Source organism: Patella vulgata, chromosome 1, assembly GCF_932274485.2.
Source record: "Patella vulgata chromosome 1, xgPatVulg1.2, whole genome shotgun sequence".
NCBI classification, from domain to species: domain Eukaryota; kingdom Metazoa; phylum Mollusca; class Gastropoda; family Patellidae; genus Patella; species Patella vulgata.
In genome coordinates, this window is record NC_065879.2 from 11,239,561 (window position 1) to 11,267,466 (window position 27,906).

Here is a 27,906-nt window from a genome sequence, read left to right on the forward strand (position 1 = left end):
TCGTTTATTTATGAATTGATCAAAACATTGCCCATTCAACAGCCGTTGTTGATAGTCACCATCCTATCGTACTTGGCTTTTGTACCTTAATGGAAGTTGGATTACCGAATGGTCAGCATGTGCACGCTGTATCATAAGGTCTGTCATTGAGTCAACTGACGTGGTTTCAATCCTCCAGTTGTACGTGAGTAGGAGTAGGGTCACCTGTCCAGCCTCGTAGGTTTTCTCCAGTTTCCTACCACTGCTAAAGACCCCTACGCGCAAACGAATTATTGAAATAAAATTAAACTATAAGTTAGTCCCGAAATGACCTAGTTTGTGTGGAGTGGACGTTAAACCCAATCATCTCTGTCACGCTCTCTCTCCCCCCCCCCCCCCCCACGCGGCACGCCTTTCCTTAATCCATGATTTTACACATTTTTCTTTTATTTGTAGAATTTTGTAGATTTGGCTGGTTCTGAGAAGGCTGGAGATAATACTGGTAAAGTATTTAAGGAAGGCTGTGCTATAAACAAAAGTTTATTTACTCTTTCACAAGTCATCAGTAAATTAAGTGAGGGGGACGGGTGAGTTGATTGTTTTTATCACAAGTCATCAGTAAATTAAGCAATGTGGGATGCGTGAGTTGACTGTTGATCACTAATCACTACTGTCAGTAAATTAAGTAAGTTATATTATCGGTAACTTATGCAAGCAGGGTGGGTGAGTTGACTGTCTTGATCACAAATTCGCTCCAAAAAAAAACCTGCAAGTTTGCAAAGATTAAAATCCTGAATATACAGTTATCTGTACTAGAGCTTTTATCTGATGTTTATTTTATTTTGACTTGTCTTATACAATCCAAATGTTTTATAATATGTAGATCAGCATTTTAATTATATCTATATTTTGGACCAGGAAGTGGCCACTAACTAATCTGGGTTTTTTTTTGTTCTTGGGATGATGCTCTTTGAAAAAGCATAAGACTTTGGCAATGTAAGTCCCATCGACATGCTTTTTCTTTGATCAATTCTGCATCGATTTGGTGAATTAGATTTAAGCCCACATGGAAATGTGGTTGTATATTGCCGTCTGTCTGTCCGTCGTCCACAATTTCTTGTAACACTCTACAGACTACATTATCTGATTGATTTGAAATTGATGTATGTTGTTTACATTAGTGAGATGAAGAATCCTATTTAATTTCAATAGTTTCCGTTAATTTCTTCGGGAGTATGACTTTGTTGCAACTTGTGAACGTCTGGATGAAATTTATATGCATCATTTAGAGTAGTGAAACAAAAAAGTCGATTGAATTTCCGTTACTTATGTCTGAAGTTATGGCCCGTGTGAATGCTCTAACAACAAAAGTTATAATCCGATCTATATGAAATTTATATATGCATTATTTAAATTGGTACAACGAAGAAGCCTATTGAATTTCAGCAATATCCGTTACTAGAGTTATGGTAGTTGTTTCACTTTGTTGGACCTTGTGAACGCTTGAACGACAAAAGTTATCATCCCATCTGTATGAAATTTATATGCATCCTTTAAATTACTGAAACGAAGAAGTCGAATTTCAGCAATTTCTTGTTTCAGTTTGTATAAATTATTATTTTTTTCAGTGAGGGTTATATTTCATACCGAGATTCTAAACTGACGCGTATCTTACAGAATGCTTTAGGTGGTAATTCAAAAACAGCCATGATATGTACGATATCTCCTACATCTATAGAAGAAAGTCATTCTACTTTAAAGGTAAACTATCTAGTTCATTTTATTAAACTTATACAATGAAAAATGATAGGCGGAAATGCTGCTGTTTGGACAAAATTCTTCTTCCACACATTACACATGTAAGCATAGACATAAATGTTACCATAATATGTTTGTCTTGGAGTGCAGGTAAAAATAGTTAGGGTTGCAGTGGCACAGGTAAAAAGGGTTGGGCCTAAGAATTGGTTTGATTCAAGTAATTAAAGCCACTCATGGTCATTGTTGCGGCAATATCTTATTTTTATCTACTTAGTTCATACTAAAAAGATAAGCTTAAACATGCATTATGCAAGCGCTAAATCTGCCTATTGCAGATCGTTCTTTAACTTTAAGCCTTAAATGTTATCTAAACTATAAATTAGACACTTATTAACATGACAAGACCAATGACCATAATCAACTTTCAATGCCATCCAGATATCTCCGATATTAAGTAGATTAGAACGGTTTGGCCATTTAATGATTTAATTTAAAAATTGAGAATCAGAGCTCAGCTTCGAACAACCAGTACGGTGGTTATAATCAATGACTCAAATTGAGTCAAACTTTCAATTGCTAATAGATTAATTTGAATGAAATTTTCAATATATTCATTTTGCATTATCTATTTTTGAACTATTATAGTATGAATGTGAATGGCTAGTTCTATCTAAATCTTACATAATGAATCTTTAATCAAATTAAGAAACAAAACAAAGTAACAACATGGATTAAGAAGAGGGCAATCAAAAGATTTGGGCAATGGTTTGTTGATATCGTCTGCAGAGGGTGCTGAATGTTTTGAAATTTTCATTTTATCACATCTTTGTAAATACTGAACAAAATTCAACACATATTTAGACTGAGATTCCTTTTGAAGATGGGGGGGGGGGTTGGATGGCCGAATGGTTAGCATGTGTGTGCTGTATCATACGGCCTGTCATTGAGTCAACTGACGTAGTTTCGAATCACAGGTTGTACGTGACAAGGAGTAGGGTCGCCCGTCCAACCTCGTGGGTTTTCTCCGGGTCCTCCTGTTTCCTCCCACTGCTAAAGACCCCTACGCGCAAGCGAATTATTGAAATAAAATTAAACCATATGTTAGTCCCGAAATGACCTAGTTTGTGTCGAGTGGACGTTAAACCCCATCTCTCTCTCTCTCTCTCTCTTTTGAAGATGCAACTTTCATAACATTGTAATTTGCCGGTCACATGGACAACACACTTTGCTGCAGAGCCCGCCCTAGTCTCTATCATCCAGAAAAATATTCTATGAATATTAGTCTGGATGCCTTCTCAACATTTGAGAATAATAGATCATTGGCTAGATTATCCAGTCTTTTACATTATCATAAACAAAGTGTAAGGGAGGTAACTAGTCCAAAAACAAGATGAAATTTATTTAAGAATGCCATTTCAGTTCATTATCCAACACTCTTAATTTTTTTTTTTTTAGTGTAATATTTCTCTCTTCATGTGCCATATCAATGGGGTTTTTTTTTTTTAATTAATTCTAATTTGTCGTCACGATTCATGTTTGTTTATACTAATGCAAGAATTATGCGATTTATTTCGGGAAGTGGCACAACTCTTACTTGACTTGACCAAAGATACTGTATAATCAACCACATGAAAAAAACAAACTCCGCAAGACCGTCCGTACATTGAAGAATAGGAGCTTCTGGGTGACTGAAACTAACCTCGCCCAGCCTGTCGCAGCCTAATTTAAAATACCCCAGTTCAAGATTAGCTGCATGAAAGCTTTGCAGTATGTTGAAACCAGATACTTGTGTGCTAACGTGTCAAGTTCTAAGGTATGGAATTGTCAGAAGTTGTGTGAAACACAGACATTGTGGAGCAGTTTGAGGCCACACTGATCTCTGGACTAGAATGTCCCAGATATCAATCCTGGTGTCGTGTGCTGATTTATTTTTTAGGAGTAAATTAGTTGATAATAGTTGTGTTAAAATGTAAACATGCTTTTACAGTTTGCATCTCGAGCTAAAAAGATCAAGAATAAACCCCATCTTAACGAAGTATTTAACGGAGACGCAGCTTTATTAAACAAATACAGAATGGAAATACAGCGTTTACAACAAACAGCTAGTGAGGTTAGTTTCTCCTTTCTTCTACTACAGAGTCTTCTCCCTTACCTGGTCCGACAGCTTTTTCCATTGGTCTATGGAATATTGTTGTTGTTTATTACAGATTTAGCGTCCAATACATTAAATATGATATTATGGACAGGTTGATTTAATTAAATTTTTTACATTTAAAGGGTTGAAAATTGGTAAAACACAAGATAAGAAAGTCCTTGTATATAAAAAAAGTCACCTTAAAACACACTTATAAAATTGCTGTCGTGAGAAGAGAGGACGGGTCATCTTCTCCCTTTGTCATAATAAAAACAAGTTAAAACAGGAGGTCCAGCTGACTGATGGTTGGTGTCATTAGGGCGAATAGAAAAAAGCATATGGGGTAAAAGAATCCGCTTGCTTAATGCGGTAAAAAACAAATAGCTAGACCTGTGGATTTATAGGATATTGATCGCTGAGTTTGTGATAGATGGGTGTGAATGATATGTTAATGAGTTTAAACAATGTTTGTTTATAAATGTTTGTGAATGATGTGTTGATGAGTTTAAACAATATTTTGTTTATAGATGGGTGTGAATGATGAGTTTAAACAATGTTTTGTTTATAAATGGGTGTGAATGATGTTGATGAGTTTAAACAATATTTTGTTTATAGATGGTGTGAATGATATGTTAATGAGTTTAAACAATATTTTGTTTATAGATGGGTGGGTGATGGTCAAGTGATCTGATGTGCTCACTTTAGATCATAAGATCTGTCATTGAGTCAAGTGGCATAATTTGATCCCTAGCTTGTACGTGACAAGGAGTAGGGTCACCTGTCCAACCTCATGGGTTTTCTCACAATATGTCAGTCCCAAAATTGACCTTGTGTTAAACCCTAGTTCTCTCTGTTTCTAGATGGGAGTGAATGATATGTTAATGGAGAAAGATGAACTTGAAAGAAAACTACGAGAGAAAGAAGAGGCCCAGAATGAACAACAGCGTCTGATCGAGAATCTACAACGAATGATCTGTGTATCATCTAGTATCGGTAATCCAGATAGGAAAGACGTCAAGGTAATATACATGTAATTCAATTTTTAATGTACAGAAAGGTTTATCATTTTTAAAGGGAATAATGTTCTGGGGATTCGAAGATACATTATAATAATACTTCCAGTTTTCGAAGTTACAATAATACTTCCTTTTTTGAGAAAACTGAGTATTCTGACACTCTGCGTAATTCGACATATTGTAACGATCCCGTACGATGTCGGATTTGACAAGAGTCCACTGTACATCTGTCCTGCTACTTTCCTTTTTATTCGCCCACATAGAAATGTGGACGCATATTGCTGTCGCCCCCGTCTTTCGTCCACAATTTCTTGTGAACGCTTTAACGCCAAAAGTTATCATCCAATTGTTTTAAAATTGATATATGTTGTTTACATTAGTGAAACGAAGAAGGTTATTGAATTTCAGCAATTTCTGTTTATTACGTCTAGAGTTATGGCCCTTGTTTCACTTTATTGAACTTTGTGAATGCTCTAACTTCAAAAGTTATCTGCCGATCTGTATGAAATTTACATGCGTCATTTAAATTAGTAAAGAGAAGAATCATATTGAATTTCAGCAATTTCTGTTTATTACTTCTAGAGTTATTGCCCTTGTTTAACTTTGTTCAACCTTGTTAATGCTCGATTGATGAAAGTTATCATCCGATATGTATGAAATTTATATGCATCATTTAAATTTGTGAAACGAAAAAGCCTGTCAAATTTCAACAATTTCTGTAGATTACTTCCAGACTTGAGACCCTTGTTTCAATTTGTAGAATCGTGTGAACCCTCAAACGGCAAAAATTATAATCTGATCTGTATGGAACTGTCTTGTAAAGGCCCCCAATTACCTACAAAGGAATAAATATGCAACAACCCTTGTTGACCACTCGGACGATTTAGCCACTGTGGGCGTATGTTTCATTGCCTGGCAACCTATCTTTATTGTTATTTAACGTGTATATCGTTGGGAGGGGGGGGGGGTACTTTATTTAGCAGGAGTTTCTGTATTTAACGTTCAGGAAAGTAAATAGTCTTAAATCAACACATTATCTAATCTAGACAACACCATTTTAAACTATGCAACGGTAGGAACTCAGTAGCTTTCAATGTATTTTAACAATTTGCCAACAATGGTTTGAAACTAAACATTATATACAGAAACTCCTGCTAATGAAGACGGGCTTACGCCATACAGTGTGCTATGAGGAAAACTTTGCTCGGACAGTGGCACTACGGCCTACTCTTATATCGAATTCCAACTGTCAAGGGATCTTTTACGTGCACGCCAATGTGTACATTGGGACCTCGGTTTTTCATCCCATCCAAATGACTAGACAGCTGTCCTTGTCAGGCCCTCCATCCTGCATCACTGACAAGGGGCAAACCACGTCGGAAAATCTGGATGGACTCTTTCTCTGCCAATGCAGGGATCGACCACCCGACCTCCAGGCTAGCAAGCCAGTGTCTTACCCACTTAGTCACCGTGACTCCCTGTTCTAAAACAGCCATAGAAGATTTACCCTATGTTAGTCTGTAAATTGAATTTTTCAATGAGAATTTATTTTATGTACTAATCTAAGCCTTCTTTTATAATTCAGAAAAAATTACGAAGAGAAACTTGGTGTGGACCCAAATTAAGGAGACAAAGTCATTGTAAGTGCCAAAGGTTAAATTAACCCATTTAACCCTGAGCCAATTAAAAGATTAGCTACCCTACGCCTAAGCTCAGTAAATCAGCAGGTCCCATATTCCTAAGCCAATTAGTGGATTATTGTTAATCCTAATACCCTCTACAAAATTGCAAATAACAAAAAAAATATTTTCTATACACAGAAATACTCTGTTACAAAAATGCACAGATTGTCGTGTTCTTTCCAATGATATAAAATTCAATTGTACAAAGTAGCAATTATATTACTATAAAAAATGTTGAAAAGTCAGTTCCACTAAAATTATGACTTTCTGTCATATAACGGTAAAATAACGTGAATAAGTATCCCCTAAGAATTTTTTTTTTTAAATAAAACACAAATATAGTCCCTCGCGTTGGTAGCAGTGGTCAAAGTAAATATAATTATAACTTTTAAAAAGAAATATCACCCCAAATGACGGTCACTTCATTGCTATCGGCATTTAACATTTCTGCCATTCTTTGGATATATGACGGGAATTGTCGTATTCTTTGCTTCATTGCGTCGAAAATAAAAATATATAGTTGAAATCTTCGACAATGTAATATTCCCCTATGTAGCTTGTATTAAATCCAAAAAGTTTTGATTCAATTTAGCTTCCCAAAGTCTAAAATTATTAGCCGTAAGTTATCGTCTGTTTGAAAGCGTATTCAAGATGGCGTCAACATGCTTGATTTCAGCTCGAGTACATGTATTCTTCGCTTCATAACATCTAAAAAAAATAATAAATAGTTGATTTCTTCGACATTATCATATTCAACGATATGCCTGGCAGTAAATCATAAAAAACCTGATTCCATTTCACTTTCCATATCATAAAATTATTAGTCGTAGGTGACGACGTGAAAATATTGGAATAATGCCAAAGTCATTGACACGGTGTGAATTTTCACCTCTGACCTATTACGTAAATACAGGAAGATCCTTTGTTGAAATGTACGTTTTTTATTCGATAATTAGTGAATATAACATTCCTTTTCATTAGGTATTTTATTTTTATTACTCAATCACCATTAATTTAAGAAATAAAAACAATAGAAATGTGTTGATTGATCTCGCGCTTTTTTTCGCTAATGCCGTTGCCAAGTATGATGGGTCCGCGAGTTGATTCGCAATCGTCAAAAATGGGTTAAATTCAAAATGTAAACAAAAATGATCAGCACGTTATCATCTCCATGTATTTAAGGTGAGATATTTCTCACTACCTGGGTGGCCGAGTGGTCTAACCATGTATTTAGGGTGAGATATTTCTCACTACCTGGGTGGCCGAGTGGTCTAACCATGTATTTAGGGTGAGATATTTCTCACTACCTGGGTGGCCGAGTGGTCTAACCATGTATTTAGGGTGAGGTATTTCTTTCTACCTGGATGGCCGATGTGGTCTAACCATGTATTTAGGGTGAGGTATTTCTCACTACCTGGGTGGCCGAGTGGTCTAACCATGTATTTAGGGTGAGGTATTTCCAACTTTACGGGTTTTTTCCAGTTTCCTACCACTGGTTGCATTATAAATTAAACTGAAAGGAGTTTATTCAGATAGATTTCCCATGTTAGGGGCATTAGGATTTAAGGCACATGCCACCACCACTTTTGGCCATCTTACCAGCTATTTTGATAAAAAGAAAGGTAGGTTGCATCAACCCATAGCAAGATGATCGCCATTCCTTTTAATGTGACTCTGATAACAGCTACTGAAATTTATTGTCTGAATATAATTTGATACTGAAATTTACTTGGCGAATGGTTAGCACGTGCGTGCTGTATCATAAGGCCTGTCATTGAGTCAACTGCTGTAGTTTCCAATCCCCGGTTGTACGTGACAAGGAGTAGGGGCGCCTGTCCAGCCTCGTGGATTTTCTCCCGGTCCTCCAGTTTCCTCCAGTGACGGGATTTCAAAAAAATTCTTGTCAGACATTTTTCCTGAAAATAAAGGGGCATAACTCTTATCGTAATTTAAGCAGACGTTTTCAAAACACAATTATGAATCACGTGTCAACAAAATATATTCAAATTCATATGTAAAAAAAAATAGGTGCACCTTGTTATATTTCATGTTTAAAACCCGTACGGCATTCAAATTTATGTCAATAATATTCCTACAAAATTACATGACATCGTAATACTATACAATGGCAGCGTGCCGACTGCTGCCGATCTGTTTCAAACTCCCCCAAAATTACCGTATTTTTCGTGTCATACGTCGGTACATTTTTCAGCCAAGTCCGACATTCGTCTGATACTCCGTTTCGATTTATATACGGAAGGTAAAAAAATGACATCCCGAAATTTATTTGGCCGTAAACCGTAGTTAACGACCCTCTAATACAACGAGCGAGTGACACCAACTGCTCAATAATTGCATTCGACTGTAGCCAGCGCTATCGTCTAAATAGACATAAACTCCCTTCAAAATATGATCATAAATCTGACAATATGCCATCAAAATTGAATCTTTTCCCGGACATAAGGCGTATTTGATTCAGCACGTATACATCTCTTAATTTCACGTGTCTCGCGAGATTTGTACTTTCATTTTAATTACTGAACTATATAAGCGACATTTGCGTGTGTGTGAAATATCTTTATTTAATTCGGCTTCGCTTCCACCGAAAATATATCACAGAGAATTTATCGGATACAATGTATGTTGATTTGAGGTGTTATATACTATCAGGATATGTGACATATTATATGACTAATTTCTACGTGTTATTGTCCAACACAAAGGAGATTAAAACGTGAGACAATGGTGAAATCACGGGTTAATCAGATTAAGTTTATAATCACTCTTATTGGATTGATATATCATCCGACAAAGGAGAAGCAATGACTTCTGTTCAGGATTGATTTGATGAATTGTCTGACAAAGGATTAAGTAAGCCAATCAAGGCAGAATAGTAGTTAATCAAGGTAGGTGTGTATAGACGATATAACACGATAAATAGTCGATCACTTAATTACCTAATCAATCCAGCCTATTATCAACGATAATCGGGTTGCACGGTAGTTATACACTCAGTACATGTCTTGATGTTCGATTGGGCATCTTCCCGGTCGGACAATTTTGGGCGTTTCGAAAAAAGATTCGGACAAGTCCGGAATATACGGGTAAAATCCCATCACTGGTTTCCTCCCACTGCTAAAGACTCCTACGCGCAATCGAATTATTGAAATAAAATGTTAGTCCCGAAATGACCTAGTTTGTGTTGAGTGGACTTAAACCCCATTTCTCTCTCTCTCTCTCTCTCTCTCTCTCTCTCTCTCTCTCTCTCTCTCTCTCTCTCTCTCTTGAAAAATTATTCATTTACTACTTTTATTTTCTTACAGTTCCTGCCAATAGATCTATTCTGTCGGCAATAGATATGGATTTTTCGACATTTGAAATGCCAGAATCCTCATCAGTGCGCTTCAGAGATCACACGACGACAGATGAGTCAGATTTCACCATCTTGTCTATAGATAACTCTATTGCACCACAGAGACGCATCAGTGAGGAAGCAGATCAAGAAAAAGAGGCGCTTAAATTACAAATTAAAGAAATGTAAGTGCTTGTTTTCGGGTATTGGACTCACTGGTTTGAATCTCAGTATGTGCTGAGAAGAATCTCAGCATTTTTTAACCTCGGTCCCAACTTGTCAGGGGTAGCATCTGTGGGACTGACAAGTAAAGTGTTGCATAAATAGTTGTTTGGATGAGACAAAAAAAACAAGGTCAACACATGTACACATTTGCATGCATGTGATTAAAAAAACAACAACAACCATTTGTTATGTTAGTCCTATAATGTTGTGTTTATGAGATGTTAAACCCCATTCCTATCCTATTTAGCCATTAACCAAGAAAGTTGGTCAGGATTTACAGGCGTGGTTTCCCCTTGTCAGTGGTGCAGGACGGAGAGCCTGGCAAGTACAGCTGTCTAGTCGTTTGGGTGGGATGAAAAACCGTGGTCCCGTGTATACGTTAGCTGGCAGGTAAAGGATCCCTTAGTTGGAATTTGATACAAGAGTAGGTCATAGTGCCGCTGCCCGTGCAAAATTTCCCTCATAGCACACTGTATGGCATATGCCCGTCTTCATTAGCCCAGACGAAGTAGAACAGTAGGACGTTAAACCCCATTTAATAAGGCTCTGCACAGGTTGTGCCTGGGACCAAAAGTAGTATAACTCAGAAGCAGTAATGCAGTGCCACCAGGCCTATGTTACTCCCTGGACCGAGCTACCCCTATGTACCAAATTTTTGCCACATGACAGCCCTAGTGTAGCGGCAAGCCTAAACAAACAAACAAGCGACAGGCACAAATATTAGTATAGGTGTCCAACATTCATATCAATGGTAGATAATTGACCAGCTTGGATTCAATCAGATTAAAATGAGGCACATCAAAAGATTTTAGCTAACATTTATAGGTGATGCTGGCTTGTTTATAACATCTGGCTGTTGTTGGAAATTTTCAATTCATTGTATAAATATCAATCTGATTATAACACAGATCCTATTTCGTTTCGATTTTTGTAGTTCAAAATTTCGTTTTACTTGTCTTTACTACACTAGGATCTGGAAGATGGGTGATTAGCCAATGAAACGGTCTATTACGGCAAGTGGGTAACCCACTAGAAACATCAATACTGATTGGTTAATCAAATGTCTGACGTCATACGGTCAAAAGCCGCTTGTATGACCTCTGATGTGACCTTCCACTAAAACCTGTCAGATCTTCATGTAGTAGTGGCTATCGAAAGTATAAAACAAAAGGAAATGAAATATAGATCTGTATTTTAATCAGATTGTAAATACCGAACAGAATTGAACCATTGTTCATTTTAGAGAATTAACTGTTAAAATTTTATAGTTTGAAAAAGTTCAAAATATCTCAAACTAGCAGGATACCCGGCTTCGCTCGGGGTCATAACTCCAAAATTGGAAATGGTAGACTGAAGCCACCTGGCCTATGTTAATCCCCGGTCGGAGCTACCCCTATACCCCAAATTTCAGACTCGGGGCAGACCTAGTGTAGACCCGAACAGACAGACAAACGACAGTCACAAATATTAGTATAGATGACAATGCTCGACATACCTCTATTATAATCTAAACTATAATGTATATTATATTGTATGTTTCTCTTGTTTTCACAGGGAAATAATGATAGAAAAACTCAGTAACCAATATTACGAGAAAGAAGAAGAATTTAAAGAATTAAGAGAATTTACGGTTTTAGAGAAAAGTATTATGGATAAAGAAGTAAACGAGAAAGTGGAGGTAAATATATCGATATGAAATGGGGTGTAAACGTCCTACTGTTCTGCTCCGAACTAGGCTAATGAAGAGGGGCATACGCCATTCAGTGTGCTAAAAGAGAAATTTTTGCCCGGACAGCAGCACTACGACCTTCTCTTATATCGAGTTCGAACTGGCAAGGGATCTTTTACGTGCACACCAATATGTACGCGGGACCTCAGTTTTTCGTCCGATCTGAAATGACTAGACAGCAGTCCTTGTGAGGCCCTCCTTTCTACATCACTGACAAGGGGCAGCCACGCTGGAAAATCCTGATGAACTTTCTCGGCCAATGCAGGGATCTAACGCCCGACCTCCAGACTAGCGATCCAGCGTCTTACCCATACCCACTTAACCACCGTGACCCCCAAGGTAAATATATCAAACATATCCTTGTAATTAAAGGGGTTTCGGTTATTTCTAACTAAACTACTAATCAAAATTTTGATTTGATCATCAAAAATTTATCAAAACAATTGTTGACAGTTATTTTGTTCCCTGTCCTACGCCCAAACAAATTATTAAGATAAAATTTTACAATACGTTAGCCCTGAAATGACACAGGTTGTGTCAAGTGGATATTAAACCCCTCTCTCCTTTCAAAAAACCCCAAAATACTCTCTCTCTCTCTCTCTCTCTCTCTCTCTCTCCATTTCCCATCCATATGTCATGATTGACAAAAATGAACTAAAGAAATGACCTATTTTTTATTTTGGAAGGGTTCAATCAAAGAAATGGGTGAAAAGTTAAATCAACGTGATTTGTATATAAACCAAGTAGAAGCCGAACTTTATAAACTAGCTGATGAAAAGTCATCTTTAAATAAACAGTTAAAGGAAAAAAACGAAGAATTAAAATCACTTCAACAAAAAGTTGTTAAGGTATGTCAAAGATTTATTTCCAGTTACCATTAATCAAGAGAAAAACAAAGAATTAAAATCACTTTCAACAAACAGCGGCAATACTATATACCGGAAAACACAGGAAAACAACCGGAAAACACCATTTTATACTGAATACTGGAAAAACACTAAATACCGGAAAACACACTAAATACCGGAAAATACCCTAAATAGGTAACCCGGAGACTGGCACCCTAAATAGGTAACCAGGAGCCTGGTCCTCTTTGTGCCTGGGTTAGAGTTAGTTTCCGATTTATAGTATAGCCCTTTTCCCAGGTTACCTATTTAGGGTGGTTTCTGGTATTTAGTGTGGTTTCCGGTATTTAGTGTGTTTTCCGGTATTTAGTGTTTTTCTAGTGGTTTATGATATTCAGTATAACATGGTGTTTTCCGATAGTTTTCCAGTGTTTTGGGGGTGTTTTCCGGTATATAGTATAGCCCAACAAACAGTTGTTAATAATAAGATTTACGTTCCAATCTTGGCAGTTCCCATTAATTAATCAGGAAAAAACTTTTGTGTTCTTCAGTGGACAAAAATGGTTTAGTATAGTTTATATATACTATTCAAAAAAAGTAGGGGATATTTGATTTTTAAGTGTTATTAAAGTCACCTAATGAAACTGACGAAGAAACAAATGACAAAATGAAATGAAGTTCACATTCATCGATTTATTCCAAATGATCGTTAGACTAAGTAAGGCACATACTGACCATTATAAGGGTAAAATGATACCCGGGGTCAAACAGCAAAGTTACCACAGCATCACAACCAAGTCAGTAACGGGTAAATCCTCCTCTGTTTGCCAAACAAGCATTGATCCGACGTGGCATACTCCTAATGAGACGTCTAAGGTCATTTTGGTCCAGATTTTCCCATTCCTGTTGCAACGCAGCAGCAAGTTCTTGGACATTGGCAGGACGTTGTTGACGTTGACGTAACCTCTGTCCAAGCATGTCCCAGACATGCTCGATGGGGGAGAGGTCGGGACTCAGTGCTGGCCAAGGTAATGTGGTGATGTTCTGTTGTTGGAGGTAACCTGTAACGATCCTGGCCCTGTGACATCTTGCGTTGTCATCCTGGAAGATGAAACGGCCGCCATGACGTCGTGCGAACGGCACAACATGGACTGCCAAGATGTTGTCCCGGTAGTACTGGCCTGTAACACGCCCTGCAACAACATGTAAAGCCGTTCTTCCAGCAACAGTGATGCCTCCCCACACCATAACAGAACCACCCCCAAATCGATCATGTCTGATGACGTTAACGTCTTGAAAGCGCTCGTTTCGACGACGCCACACCCTCCTACGTCTGTCCAAAAAATCAACATTGAACCTTGACTCATCTGAAAACATCACATTGCTCCAGCGTCGATTATCCCAGTGTTGACGATCCCTACACCAACGACGTCTTGCCTGAATGTGATGATCTCTCAAACAAGGGATCACGCGAGGACGTCGGGCGCGAAGGTGACCCCTATGCAGTCGATTCCGAATCGTCTGGCCACTCACTCTCACACCAGTGTCTGTTTGAAGACGAGCGCTGATCTGATTTGCTGTGATGACACGATTTCTCAAGGCCAAGGTACGGATAAATCGATCCTGGGCTTGAGTTGTCGCCCTTGGTCGACCTGAGCGTGGTCTGTCCTGTACAGATTGTGTATCATGGTATCTGGACCATAGCCTGCTTATGACAGACTGAGAAACATTCATCGTCCGCGCCACAACCGCCTGTGTTGTGCCGATCTGTAGCATGCCAAGGGCACGTAACCTTTCATTTTGGGTAAGCCGACGCATATCAAAATTTGTTTTCTGGTCACTAAAACAATTAAACTGATGTTTCCACCCTGGAATTCAATGCCACAATGACTGTAACATTCAAAGTCAGAGTCGTGCAAATCTTGGGTTGGACCCCCATGATGATCCCAAGCATCACCTGCATTCCATGCGGTAGCTATTGGTGCGTTTGGGCGTCACATGTAACTGGAAATGTTTCTTCTGTTAGGTTCTATAGTGACTTTTTTCGTAGTCATTTGCATATTTTAGTATTATGCCCCCAAAATCAAATATCCCCTACTTTTTTTGAATAGTATATAATGATATGACAAATTCAAAATTGTCAACAATTTAAATGAGTGGCACCTTATCTTCAATAGATTCTTTCGATCGTCCTATTTTTAATCTTAATTATTCAAAGCCAGGAGATTACTACCACTGATATATTACGTTTGTTTTTCTTAACTAAATAGAGGGTTTGGATGGGCGAATGGTTAGCATGTGCGCGTTTTATCATAAGGTCTGTCATTGAGTCAACTGGCATGGGTTTGATTCCCTCGTCGAACGTAACAAGGAGTAGTAGGGTTGCCTGTCCAACCTTGTGGGTTTTTTTCGGGTCCTCCGGTTTCCTCCAACTGCTAAAAACCATACGCGCAAGCGAATTATTGAAATAAAATTGAACCATGTGTTAGTCTTGAATTGACCTAGTTTGTGTCGTGGACGTTAAACCCCATTTCTCTTTCTCTCTTAACTAAATGTTAAATAATCAATCTGAGTACATTAAGAAATGAAAGATAAGATGTTGCCTGTAAAATGCAAATGATGATCAGTGTCTTTAATATATTATTTTTTTGAACAGACAAAACGAGAATCGGAACAGAAAGAGAAAGTAAACCAAGATTATATCACCATGTTAGAACGTCAAGTTGAACAGACAGAAGCTAAGCTAAAAAACGCAGACAACGTCAGACATTCCACAGGACAGGTATGATTTCAAATATGAAGGGTACACATAAACAAAACACTCAGTCATGCTAGTCATCATGGCAATCAGCAGCTCAATCTAGTCATCATGGCGATCAGCAATTGGATCTAGTCATCAGGGCGATCAACAGTTCGATCTAGTCATCGTGGCGATCAGCAGCTCGATCTAGTCATCAGGGCAATCAGCAGTTCCATCTAGTCACATGGCAATCAGCAGTTCAATCTAGTCATTTTGGCGATCAGCAGTTCGATCTAGTCGTCATGGCGATCAGCAGCTCGATCTAGTCATGGCGATCAGCAGTTCCATCTAGTCACATGACAATTAGCAGTTCGATCTAGTCATCATGGCAATCAGCAATTCGATCTAGTCATCATGGCAATCAGCAGCTCGATCTAGTCATCATGGCAATCGGCAGTTCGATCCCGGCGAAAGCCTGGAAAAATACAGTGTCTCATCGTTCAGATGAGATGAAAAAACAATCTCTTGCGTACGCATTGGTGTGCACGTAAAAGAACCCTTGACAGTTGGGATTCGAAGAAAAGTATTCTGAAATGCCAATGTGTTGACAAGACATTAAGTCCCATTCCACCCATTGATCAGCTGAAAATTGATAAAGAGTGTTACATTTACCTGAATCAAAAAGGGTTTAGCTACTTTATACATGTACAGTCTGTATCTGTGACTTGTTAGTGTTGGTGGACGGAGGGTCTGACAAGGACAGCTGTCTAGTCATTCGGATGGAACAAAAAACCAAGGTCCTTTGTACACATCGGCATGCACGTAAAAAACCTCTTGACAGTTGTAATTCGATATAAACATAAGCAGTAACGCCGCTGTCCGGGCAAAATTTCCCTCATAGCACACTGTATGGCATATGCCCGATTTCATTAGCCTAGTAGGGCGTTAACCTCCATTTCGTTTCTGGGGGGGGTTGGATGGTCGAGTGGTTAGCACGTGCGTTCTGTATCATAAGGCCTGTCATTGAGTCAACTGGTGTGGTTTCGAATCCTCGGTTGTACGTGACAAGGAGTAGGGTTGCATGTCCAACCTCGTGGGTTTTCTCCAGGTCCTCCGGTTTCCTCCCATTGCTAAAATAAAATTAAAACATATCTTAGTCCCAAAATGACCTAATTTGTGTCGAGTGGATGTTAAACCCCATTTCTCTCTCTCTTCATTTCATTTCCGTATCTGTGAAATTTATTCCTTTCATTTGCTACTTTTCAGTTTCTGGTCAACAAGAATAAAATCGTCGATGACGAGGAAAAGACTAATCTGAAAGAGGAAATCAACAAATTAAAATCTCTTCTAGAAGAGAAAAATTATGAGATCGATTCTTTGAAAATGGAGAACATTGAACTGGAGAAACAACAGAACAAGGCTAGGGAATATAGAATGAAACTTCAAGAGTTGCAGGATTCTGTGGACAACAAAAACAACCTGGATGATTTTGAAAGTACAGAATTGATTATTTCCTACAAGACTAAGATAGAAGAATTGGAAGCAGATCTGGAATTTAAGAATCAGGCGCTTAGTAACATCGACCTGGAGACAAATAACTTTACATCGCAAGAAGTTGCAGAATATCAAAAGAAAGTCGCAACACTTGAATCAGAACTGAGTGAAAGCCAGAATCAAATTCAGCACAAGTCAGATGCATTAACGCTCATAGAATCAGAGATCATTCAGTACAAATCTCAAATCCAAAGTCTTGAGAATGAAGTTGAGCAGAAAAATAAAGCTCTCGAGGCCATAGATTTGGAAAATATGGACCGGTCAAATTCAGAATCTCAGACAAGGAGTCTTAAGATCCAGATCCAGACTTTAGAAGTAACCATACAAAAACTCAACCAAGATAATGAAAGTTTGAAAGAGGAACATTCAAGAGTGGAAGCAGATCTGGAATTTAAGAATCAGGCGCTTAGTAACATCGACCTGGAGACAAATAACTTTACATCGCAAGAAGTTTCAGAATATCAAAAGAAAGTCGCAACACTTGAATCAGAACTGAGTGAAAGCCAGAATCAAATTCAGCACAAGTCAGATGCATTAACGCTCATAGAATCAGAGATCATTCAGTACAAATCTCAAATCCAAAGTCTTGAGAATGAAGTTGAGCAGAAAAATAAAGCACTCGAGGCCATAGATTTGGAAAATATGGACCGGTCAAATTCAGAATCTCAGACAAGGAGTCTTAAGATCCAGATCCAGACTTTAGAAGTAACCATACAAAAACTCAACCAAGATAATGAAAGTTTGAAAGAGGAACATTCAAGAGTGGAAGCAGATCTGGAATTTAAGAATCAGGCGCTTAGTAACATCGACCTGGAGACAAATAACTTTACATCGCAAGAAGTTTCAGAATATCAAAAGAAAGTTGCAACACTTGAATCAGAACTGAGTGAAAGCCAGAATCAAATTCAGCACAAGTCAGATGCATTAACGCTCATAGAATCAGAGATCATTCAGTACAAATCTCAAATCCAAAGTCTTGAGAATGAAGTTGAGCAGAAAAATAAAGCTCTCGAGGCCATAGATTTGGAAAATATGGACCGGTCAAATTCAGAATCTCAGACAAGGAGTCTTAAGATCCAGATCCAGACTTTAGAAGTAACCATACAAAAACTCAACCAAGATAATGAAAATTTGAAAGAGGAACATTCAAGAGTGGAAGCAGAGTTATCTGCCAACATGGCTGCCCTTCAGGAAAAGGTGACCGATAAAAATAAAGAGAACAAACAAGTTTCACAAGAAATAGTTTCTAAATCGGAACAAGACACCCAGACTGAAGCGTCAGAAGAAGTCGAATCTTTGAAAGACAATATTGATGAATTAAAGACTGAATTGTTGAAACTTCAAGTCGAAAATAAAGAAAAAGCCAAGCAAAATGACAACACTGAAGAAATGGTGGCGATAAAAGCGAATGAAATCGAAAACTTAAATCAGCAACTTGAAGAATTAAAGAAGAACAATTCTGAGAACATTTCCGTCTATGAATCACATATTGAATCCCAGAAGTCAGAAATCCAGATGCTGAAAAGTCAATTAGAAGAATTGACTTCTTGTGAAAAATGTGAAGTAGAGATCCAATGTGATACTGTTGACGATAAAACTGGTGGAACATCAAGACTTGAGGAAGAAATATTTGCTTTACAACATGAAAGGAAAGATCTCCGAGATCTAATTGAAGAGCAAAAAGTTGAAATGGAGGATTTGAGAGAGCAATTGAACACGTCTTCCGAGCAACATACAGAATTAAAAGAAGAAATAAACAGCTTGGAAGAAAACATAGCAGCCTCTAATGAAACAATAGAAATGTTGAATGAAAAAATAGTGGAATTAGAGAGTGAACTTGCAGATCTGAGACCAAAATGTGAAAGAGTGGGGGAACTTTTTTCAAGAGTACAAGAATTGCAGACGGAACTTGACCTGAAAGAAACTGAAATGAAAAAACTTGTAACAAGTCTCGAAATGGCCAGTCAGAGAGACGAAAGTTTGAAGAATTTGAATCAGAAAATAGCAGCGTTAGAAGCTGAAGCAGAAAAGAAGGATGAAGTCATCCATTCCTCGAAGCATTATTCCGACCAGGTCACTCAGCTGAATGGTGAAAACATGGTCTTAAAAGAAAAACTGACAACAATTGAGGCCGAACTGCTTTCAAAAACTGAGGAACTCGCAGAAACACAGCCCAGGTTAGCAGAATTACAGAAAGAGTTGGAGAATCTCCAGAATGAGGTTGGTGACTTGCAAGACATTATTGAACGAGAAACAGATGAGAATACGGAGAATAAAGAAAAAATCACAAATCTTCAAAGAGAGGTTTCTGATCGAAGAGATCAGATAGAAGACCTAGAGGGACAAGTCAAACAACTGTCATTGACAAAAAAATCCCTGGAACACGACTACGAAAGATTACACACGGACCACGCAGACATGCTGTCATGGTACCAGAAACAACAGGAAGAAGACATACTCAAAGCAGAAGGTAAAGATACAGAATCAATCTTGAAGGAACAGTTATCAGAATTACGACAAGAATTCAGTGCTAAAAGAGAGGCCATCGTTACTATGGAAATGGAATTTCGTGATACGTTAGCGGGTAAGGATGAGGAACTGAGCAACCTGCAACTAAAAGTGGAAACATTAACGACTGACTTAGAAGCTTTTGATAAAACGAAAAAAGAGTTAGCAGACATGACCAATGAGAAATGTGAATTGGAACAAGATATCAAAGACAATATTGAACAAATTGCGATTCTGCAAGTTGATTTGGAAGAGAAAACTGAAGCCATAAAATCCTTGAAACGAGAGAATGAAGCTTTGTGTCAGGATTCCGAAGAATCCAAGGAACAGATCACAAAATTACAGATTGACGTCGCAGATGGTCTTGAGACAATTACAGAACTGAAAAATCGAGAAAGTGAATTAGAAGCTAAAGTTCTTGAGCTTCAACATGATTTGTCCATAAAATCTGAGGAAGTTACAAGATTAAATGAAGGAAAGGCTTCAGAAAGTCATTTCCAAGAACAGATTTTAAAGTTGCAAAATCATGGAAGTGAATTGGAAGAGCAAATTGTAGCATTAGAAGAAGAATTGTCCACAAAATCAGAAGAATTGTCCACAAAATCAGAAGAATTGTCCACAAAATCAGAAGAATTGTCCACAAAATCAGAAGAATTGTTCACAAAATCAGAAGAAATTAAAAATTTACGTCAAGAAAAAATATCTGAAAGTGAATTACAAGCTCAAATTACAAAATTACAAACAGAATTATCAAATGGATTCGAGACAATTACAGAATTGAAAAATAAGGAAGAGGCTTCACATGGAGAAATCAAAACACTGCAGGAAGATTTACTGAAGAAAACTGAAATTATTTCGACGTTACAAGCAGAAGTAGCGACGGATAATGAACAAATAACGAGGCTACGCAAAGATTTATTAGAAAGTGTTAACACTGTTGATAGGTTAAAACAAGAAAGACAATCAAATGTGACAGATGCTGAGCAGACGGATAATGGGGGGAGAATACAACAGCTGCTTGACGAGAAAAAAGAATTGGAAGAAGAAAATCGAAAGGTTTGTCATATTTTTATTTTAAATAACTGAATATGGTTGGCTCCATTTTTCAACGTTTGGCAATTTATAATGCTTTTTGAAGAATGGATCCACTCTTTTTATTGAACTAAAATATGGGATTGAATGTTTCATAATAGAATTTTCTCAGACCTACAAAGGATTTCTATAGAATAAGCATGAGAATTTCAGTATTGAAATTTATGGGAGATCAAATTAGACAATTATAAATTAGTTCAATTTTTATAAATTAGTTCAATTTTTATAAATTAGTTCAATTTTTATAAATTAGTTCAATTTTTATAAATTAGTTCAATTTTTATGAATAAGTTCAATTTTTATAGATTAGTTCAATTTTTATAAATTAGTTCAATTTTTATAAATTAGTTCAATTTTTATGAATAAGTTCAATTTTTATAGATTAGTTCAATTTTTATAAATTAGTTCAATTTTTATAAATTTGTTTAATTTTTATAAATTAGTTCAATTTTTATAAATTTGTTCAATTTTTATAAATTTGTTTAATTTAGAAAATGGAAGAACAGGAAACTGAATGGAAGAAAACTGTTAGAGATTTGAAATTAGATGTAAGATTAATTTATTTTTTTTTATTAATCCATTGAACTATAGACTTTAATGTTATAGATTTATCGAAAGCATAATAACATGCCTTTTCAAAAATCAAACCGAGACCATCGTTCATTTGAAACAATAAGGCAGTTTACAAAGGGGTTGGACGGCCGGATGGTTAACACGTTTTGCATCAAAAGGTCTGTCATTGAGGCAATTGGTGTGGGTTAGATTCTCCGCTTGTACATGACCAGGAGTAAGGTTGCCTGCCCTCCGGTTTCCTCCCACTCCACCGCTAAAGACCCAAACACGCAAGTGAATGATTGAAATAAAATTGAGCCACATGTTAGTCTTGAAATGACTCAGTTTGTATCAGTGGAGGTTACCCCCACCCCCACCCCTCACTCTCTCTCTCTCTCTCTCTCTCTCCACACATTTTGTTGTAGATGAAATAACTGTAAAAACGGGTAATCAAGACATTTTTTTCTTATCGTGGCAAGATAGCAATGAGGATCCACGCTAGCCTAAAATTGAATCGCTGATATCTAGGTGCAGAGTGAAGAAATTTGACTTAAATTTTCAGCATATTCTCTTTTCATTATCTATATTTTAACCATTATAGCGAGAACTTTTAGCTCTTTATTTAAACATGCATTATGCAAGAGCAAAATCTGCTTATTACAAGTCTTTCTTTAGGCCTGAAATGTTATCTAAATTATCAATTAGACATTAATTAACTTATCCAGACCATAATAAACTCTCGATGTTAGCTGGATTAGATTCCTATATGCCGCTAACGGCCATTGATAATTAAATAAAAAAAAATTGGATAATTGAGACTATGCTGTTTATATTAATGATTTTAGTAATGATGACCGAGACTATGCAAAAATTTCACCCGCTTCTTTCTCGGCTCATAGTGGATCAATTTGACTAAAATTTTCAGCAAATTACCTTTACATTATCTATATTTAACCATTATAGCGAGAACTTTTAGCTCTTTATTTAATCTTGCCTAATGTCCCTTTAATATAAATATACAATTACTGAAATATTAAATAATATAAAATATGTTATTTGTCTTACAGCGTTTCTCTTTACGATCGCAACTCAGTGATGCCAAAAAAGAAATTGCAAGATTGGGTCGGGGTTTTGATGCTTTTGATATTAAAATTGCGGTAAGTCTTGGATTATTTGTGTATGTTCATGTAGCCTACAAAAAATGTAGTTGTTGATGATTTTACGTGACTAATGAATTTACTGAAAGTTAAAATATCCTTTAGAAATGCATAACAATTTATGAAAAAGATTTGTTTAAAATAGATTGACTGTTAATTGTCCTCACCTTTCAAAGAAAGCGATGGGACTATTTTTATGGGTTTGTCAGTCCGTCACACCTTTTCTGTATCTGTATCTGTGGGTATACATCGCAGGGTCCTGCTGGACATATAGTGCACCGGAAAAGGAGTGCAGCTCTAGTATCTCTGGAGTGTGAGAGTTTCTTTGAAGCTCTCAACAGTGGTGCAATACGTTGAGGTATCTTGTAGGTGGTTCCAGTCTAGAGTTGTTTTGTTAAAGAACGAGTTTCAAAAGAGTGATGTTTTAGTTGTTTGGATTTTAAAGCATTTGGAATTGTTAAATGAGAACTTCTCCCCAGGGTTTTGATGGTCAAAGTCACTGAAATCTCGGGTCTTAATCCTGCGTTTTGGAAAACAATAATTTTGCTTCTAATTGAGGAAGTGTGTTCAAACATAGAAAGGCATAAGAACAATTTATAAAAACAATAATTTTGCTTCTAATCGAAGAAGTATGTTCAAACTTGATGTATACAGGTGATGATGAGGCTAAACAGAATAAGGAATTAGATTACTAGATACTTTATTAAAAATAAATGTGTAAGTAACCAAGAAAAGAAATGGGGTTTAACGTCCTACTATTCTGCTCTGACTGGGATAGTAATTATATTACTATATATTATCGGAATGAGACTGGCGACAACAGCTGCACTGTTAGAATAACATAAATACATCGACTTAACCTACGTAATATTTTGAATATTGTGCCGGACAGGCATAAGAGACGATGTGCCTGAGAACGTCTGTGTATTTGTTGGACAATGTGTGTGACAGGATGCCTTATTTCCAAGCTTACAATAAAACTATTTGTCTTGGATCAGCATCAGGAGTGATTGTTGTTTTTTCATTGCCTGGCAACCAATGTTTTTATTTTGTAGGAAATAGAAAAGGAAAATGAAGAATTAATGAAGGAGAAAAATGCTTTAGAAGAAACATTTAAACAAAAACAAGGTATGAAGGATAATTGATTGATAATTCCAGAATTGAATTTGTGAAGAATTTCTTTAAGTGGCATTCAGTAATTGAACAGTAACACATCAACTACTATTTATGAAATAACAATTACTGGTTTAAAATGCAACATTTCGACGATAATGATCTCAGCTTTATCAAGCATATATTTTATCCTATGCTTGATAAAGACGATAAAAATGTTGCATGTTAATAAACCAGTAATTGTTATTCTATAAATAGTTACCATTGTTAGTGTGAATTTGTGAAGAGCAACAGTCAAGTGAAAAGAGGGATTTCAGGCCACAAAGCATGTGTGGACAGAATGGAAAAAATATATCTAGCTGTTTAGAACGAATACTGATCAAAGAAAATAAATAAAATATGATGCTTCAAACAGAGGTTATAATCTCACCTGGAATTGAATCTAATTGGGTTTGCTTTAGATTGAGCAGTTACAGTCCTCTGACATGAAGACCTGCGGTCGAACGAAATTAGGTTCGGATATTGGAATGGGCTCCTACCACCCAGGTTTTGTCTCTTAGAGCATATCCCATAAACTATTTAAGATATATTATGAAACTCTGTACACACATCGACCTGTTATAATAGTTGTGCATGTTGATCATTAAAAATTTCCCAGATTTAAGAATTGATGTGTTTCCATGGAAAGAATTTGACATGCTTTTTTGGTATACAAATCTTGAATATTGATGTTTTGTTTTATATATGGTAGACTTTCTATTTTTATAGAAAAATGGGCTGGATTAGAAGAAAGTAATGCAGCCATGTATCGTGAAATTTATCAACTAAAATATTCACACAATAAAGAAACAATTGAATTTGAAAAAAAGTGAGTTGTACTTTATGTTGGTGTTTTAGTAACAAATTTTTAGCCCATTGGGTAATCGACCCATAGTGGCTTATTTTGTCTATTGTCATGTTTGCCAACTCTCCTAAACCCCTTAAACATACATTATGCAAGAGCTAAAATAAATGTGTCTATTGCAGGTCTTTCTTTAGGCCTGAAATGTTATCTAAATTATTAATTAGACATTAATTAACCTATCCAGACCATAATCAACTCTAGATGGCATCGCTAGCCTGCGATCTTCAGTAAATTGTGAACTGATTTACTGCATAACTTTCCTTCACGATTTAACGATTAAATGGATAATCAAGACTATGCTGTTTATCGTACTGACTTTAGTAATGATGATCAAGGCTAGGCAGAAATTCAATCGCTTTGTTCTCGGTTCATAGTGGATCAATTTGAATGAAATTTTCAGCAAATTGCCTTTACTTTATCTAGTTTTTAACTACTGTATTATAGTAAGAACTGCCAACTTGTTATCGATTCTCCTATAATGTATCTTTAATAGATTACAAATTACATTGAAAAGGTGTATATATTTCTTGAAATACATTTGAACCATGTGTTAGTCCAGAAATGACCTAATATGTGTCCGGTGGAAGTTAACTCTCTCTCTCTCTCTCCTTCTCTCTCTCATATATTTAAATCATGTTTGGATGTTTAGATGTTTATATTATAGAGAGGCTGGTTTAATTGATACTGTACAATATAAAGATAGTGTTATAAACAGATTAAAAGATCAATTGAGAAGACAAGGTGAAGATTTAGATACAACCACATGTAAGTCTCTGCTATTTTATTTACCTCATATTAACCAGCAGACTTTCTTGTAATAAAGTAAAATGGTGGAAGACCGAATGCTTAGCACGATGTGCGCGCTGTATCATGAGGTCTGTCATTGAGTCAACTGGCATGGTTTCGATTCCTCGATTGTACGTGACAAGGTGTATGGTCGCCTGTGTTAGTCCCAAGATGACATAGTTTGTGTTGCATGGATGTTAAACCCCATTTCTCTTTTTCTCTCTCTGTACCATGAGTTAGTCCCAAAATTACCTGATTTGTGTTGATGGATATTCAACCCCATTTCTCTCTGTCTCTTTCTCTCTTCATTTATATATATATCTTGAATTGAAGTATCAACTGGCTTTTTAAAAACTACAATTTCAAGGGCCTGGCAAGTTCAGTGGAACGAAAACTAAGGTCCACCCATGGAAAAAAAACCCTGAAAACTTAAAACTCGAGGAAGAGGAGACTTCTCACATAGCTTACTGCACGACATATGCTTGTCTTTATTACCCCAGTTTGGACCATTTGAATAGTGAAAGTATCCTACATGTAATATGTTATGCATTATGCAAGAGCTAAATCTGCCTATTGCCGCAAGTCTTTCTTTAGGCCTGAAATGTTTTCTGAATTATTAATTAAACATTGATTAACTTATCCAGGCCATAATCAACTCTCGATGGCATTGGATTTCTCCGATATTAAATAGATTAGAACAGTTCAGCCATATTTTGATTTAAGCTAATAATGGAGGACCGAGGCTTAACTTCGAACAACCAGTACGGTGGTTAAAATTATTGCACTCGTCTTGTCAACCCTTCAAAGGCTATTATCTTAGCTCGCAATAAAGTAATTTGAATGAAATTTTCAAATTATTCATTTTACATTATCTATTTTCGAACTATTATAGCAAGAATGGCTAGCTCTTTATCTAAATCTTACATAATGTATCTTGAACAAGATGTTTAACATGATTTTCAGGTGAACCAGTGAAACCGACGAGACCAGTAGAACAGGTATTGGTAGATGTAGGAACAGCTAGTGGTGTTATAGATAAATATACCGTCTGTATGATTGAAGCGGAGAATAAATATCTACAAGAAGATAAAGATAAACTCAAGAAAGAGGTAGACGAGTACCGAACAGAAAATGAAAATCTCCAAGCAAAAATACGCAAATTGAAACAAGAGAAGAAAGAAATCATCAGGATTCAAGATAGGTAAGATACATTTCCACCATGAAGCAATGGACTGAGAAATCCCTCTCTAGCCATTGCTGTATTGAGACTGAAAACTTGAGTCTTTGACGGAGCATGTCCATTCTCATCGTCCAATCAAATCTTTCCTGTGTTTGAGGTCTAATCAAACGAAACACTGCAAGGAGTATGTATTTCGACAGTAATTATCTCCTGGGTTTTATTGGATGGAAGTTGTTGTTGTCCTGTATTTATGGTTTCTATAATAAAGACAGTAGTTGATTAGATCAGGTGTTTATTACTAGGTTTCATACAGGAGAATAATGAAATGGGCAGGGCATGTACCATTATACCACTACCTACTTTTTAGGTGGTACATGTGTTAGATTTATTTCACATGCACACCTGCAGATTTCGTCATAGGTCACGCGATGTAAACAGGGCTAGTGTTAACCCTAACCCACGATCCTTGGCAACAATAACATGCCCTAACCCTGTTTACATCTCATGACCTTGGGGAAATCTGCAGGTATGCATGTGAAATAGATCTAACAGATGTACCATCTAAATGGGAGGTTGTGGTATGATGTCACTTCCTATACAAGTGGAGTAGCTTGAAGGAGAGTCAGAAAAGCAACATCTTCCCCCTTAGCATGCTCTCCAACAATATTTTAACTCTTTAGTTCATAATTTGTGCAATAAAAGTTGAATCTTTCAAAAATTAACCAATTAAACCAAGTTGTAATATGGTATTGCTTTGTCCGTTTCACAACTTGCAAATGTTTTCATATTCTTTGATGAATTGTGTTGAAACTTTTGCACAGTTATTAACAATACCGGAATGTTTAAAATGGGAACTGCTTATTGCTCTGTGAGAATAATCTTTCAGTTTATCCGTTGATGGTATGGATTAAAATATTACATGTTGTGAGATCAACCATGTTTGTTTACTCTCTAGTCCGGAGTGGTGAGCGCTGTATCATAAGGTCTGTCATTGAATCAACTGGTGTGGTATTTGCTGATTGTAGATGACAAGGAGTTGGGTCACCTGTCCAACCTCGTGGGTTTTCTCTGGGTCCTCCAGTTTTTTCCCACAGCTAAAGACCCCTACGCGCAAGCAAATTATTGAAATAAAATTAAATCATATGTTAGTCCCAAAATGACCTAGTTTGTGTCAAGTGGATGTACCCCTCCCCCCCCATTTCTCTCGCTCTCTCTCTCTCTCCCTCTCTCACTTTCTCTCTGGTGAATATTGACAGTAGTATTTCAATTGTTTGTAAACTTATGTTATAGTGAAAAAGAGAATATCAACAGTGAAAGTATGAATATGAAGAAACGTAAAGTATCAGAAGAAACAGATGACGAAACAGGTAAGACTAAGAACTTAATAACGTCTTTCTAATAAACATAGGATACAAATGGAGTTCTAATACACTAAACACTATTTATGAATAACAATCACTGGTTTATTAACATGCAATGTTTCCACGATAATACTCTCGTCTTTATCAAGCAAATGATAAGATATATGTAAAACATCAAGTATTTATATACAGTAAAAAGAAGCCATAAATATAGACATTATATATAACTAGCACTGATC

The 27,906-nt window shown here is 36.7% G+C and overlaps 1 protein-coding gene across 1 annotated transcript in view; it reads left to right on the forward strand.

Moving 5' to 3' along the window:
• Positions 1 to 27,906, forward strand: part of LOC126808622 (uncharacterized) — a 39,105-nt gene that overhangs the window by 7,933 nt on the left and 3,266 nt on the right. Inside the window, exons 10-26 of the mRNA XM_056103101.1 lie at positions 436 to 566; positions 1,608 to 1,740; positions 3,725 to 3,847; positions 4,732 to 4,890; positions 6,473 to 6,527; positions 9,893 to 10,106; positions 11,701 to 11,824; positions 12,562 to 12,723; positions 15,377 to 15,502; positions 16,727 to 20,578; positions 21,106 to 21,162; positions 22,234 to 22,323; positions 23,379 to 23,451; positions 24,205 to 24,304; positions 25,005 to 25,105; positions 26,090 to 26,327; positions 27,597 to 27,673. Of these exons, the coding sequence (XP_055959076.1) occupies positions 436 to 566; positions 1,608 to 1,740; positions 3,725 to 3,847; positions 4,732 to 4,890; positions 6,473 to 6,527; positions 9,893 to 10,106; positions 11,701 to 11,824; positions 12,562 to 12,723; positions 15,377 to 15,502; positions 16,727 to 20,578; positions 21,106 to 21,162; positions 22,234 to 22,323; positions 23,379 to 23,451; positions 24,205 to 24,304; positions 25,005 to 25,105; positions 26,090 to 26,327; positions 27,597 to 27,673 (5,815 nt within the window). The remainder of the gene's footprint in view (positions 1 to 435; positions 567 to 1,607; positions 1,741 to 3,724; positions 3,848 to 4,731; positions 4,891 to 6,472; positions 6,528 to 9,892; positions 10,107 to 11,700; positions 11,825 to 12,561; positions 12,724 to 15,376; positions 15,503 to 16,726; positions 20,579 to 21,105; positions 21,163 to 22,233; positions 22,324 to 23,378; positions 23,452 to 24,204; positions 24,305 to 25,004; positions 25,106 to 26,089; positions 26,328 to 27,596; positions 27,674 to 27,906) is intronic.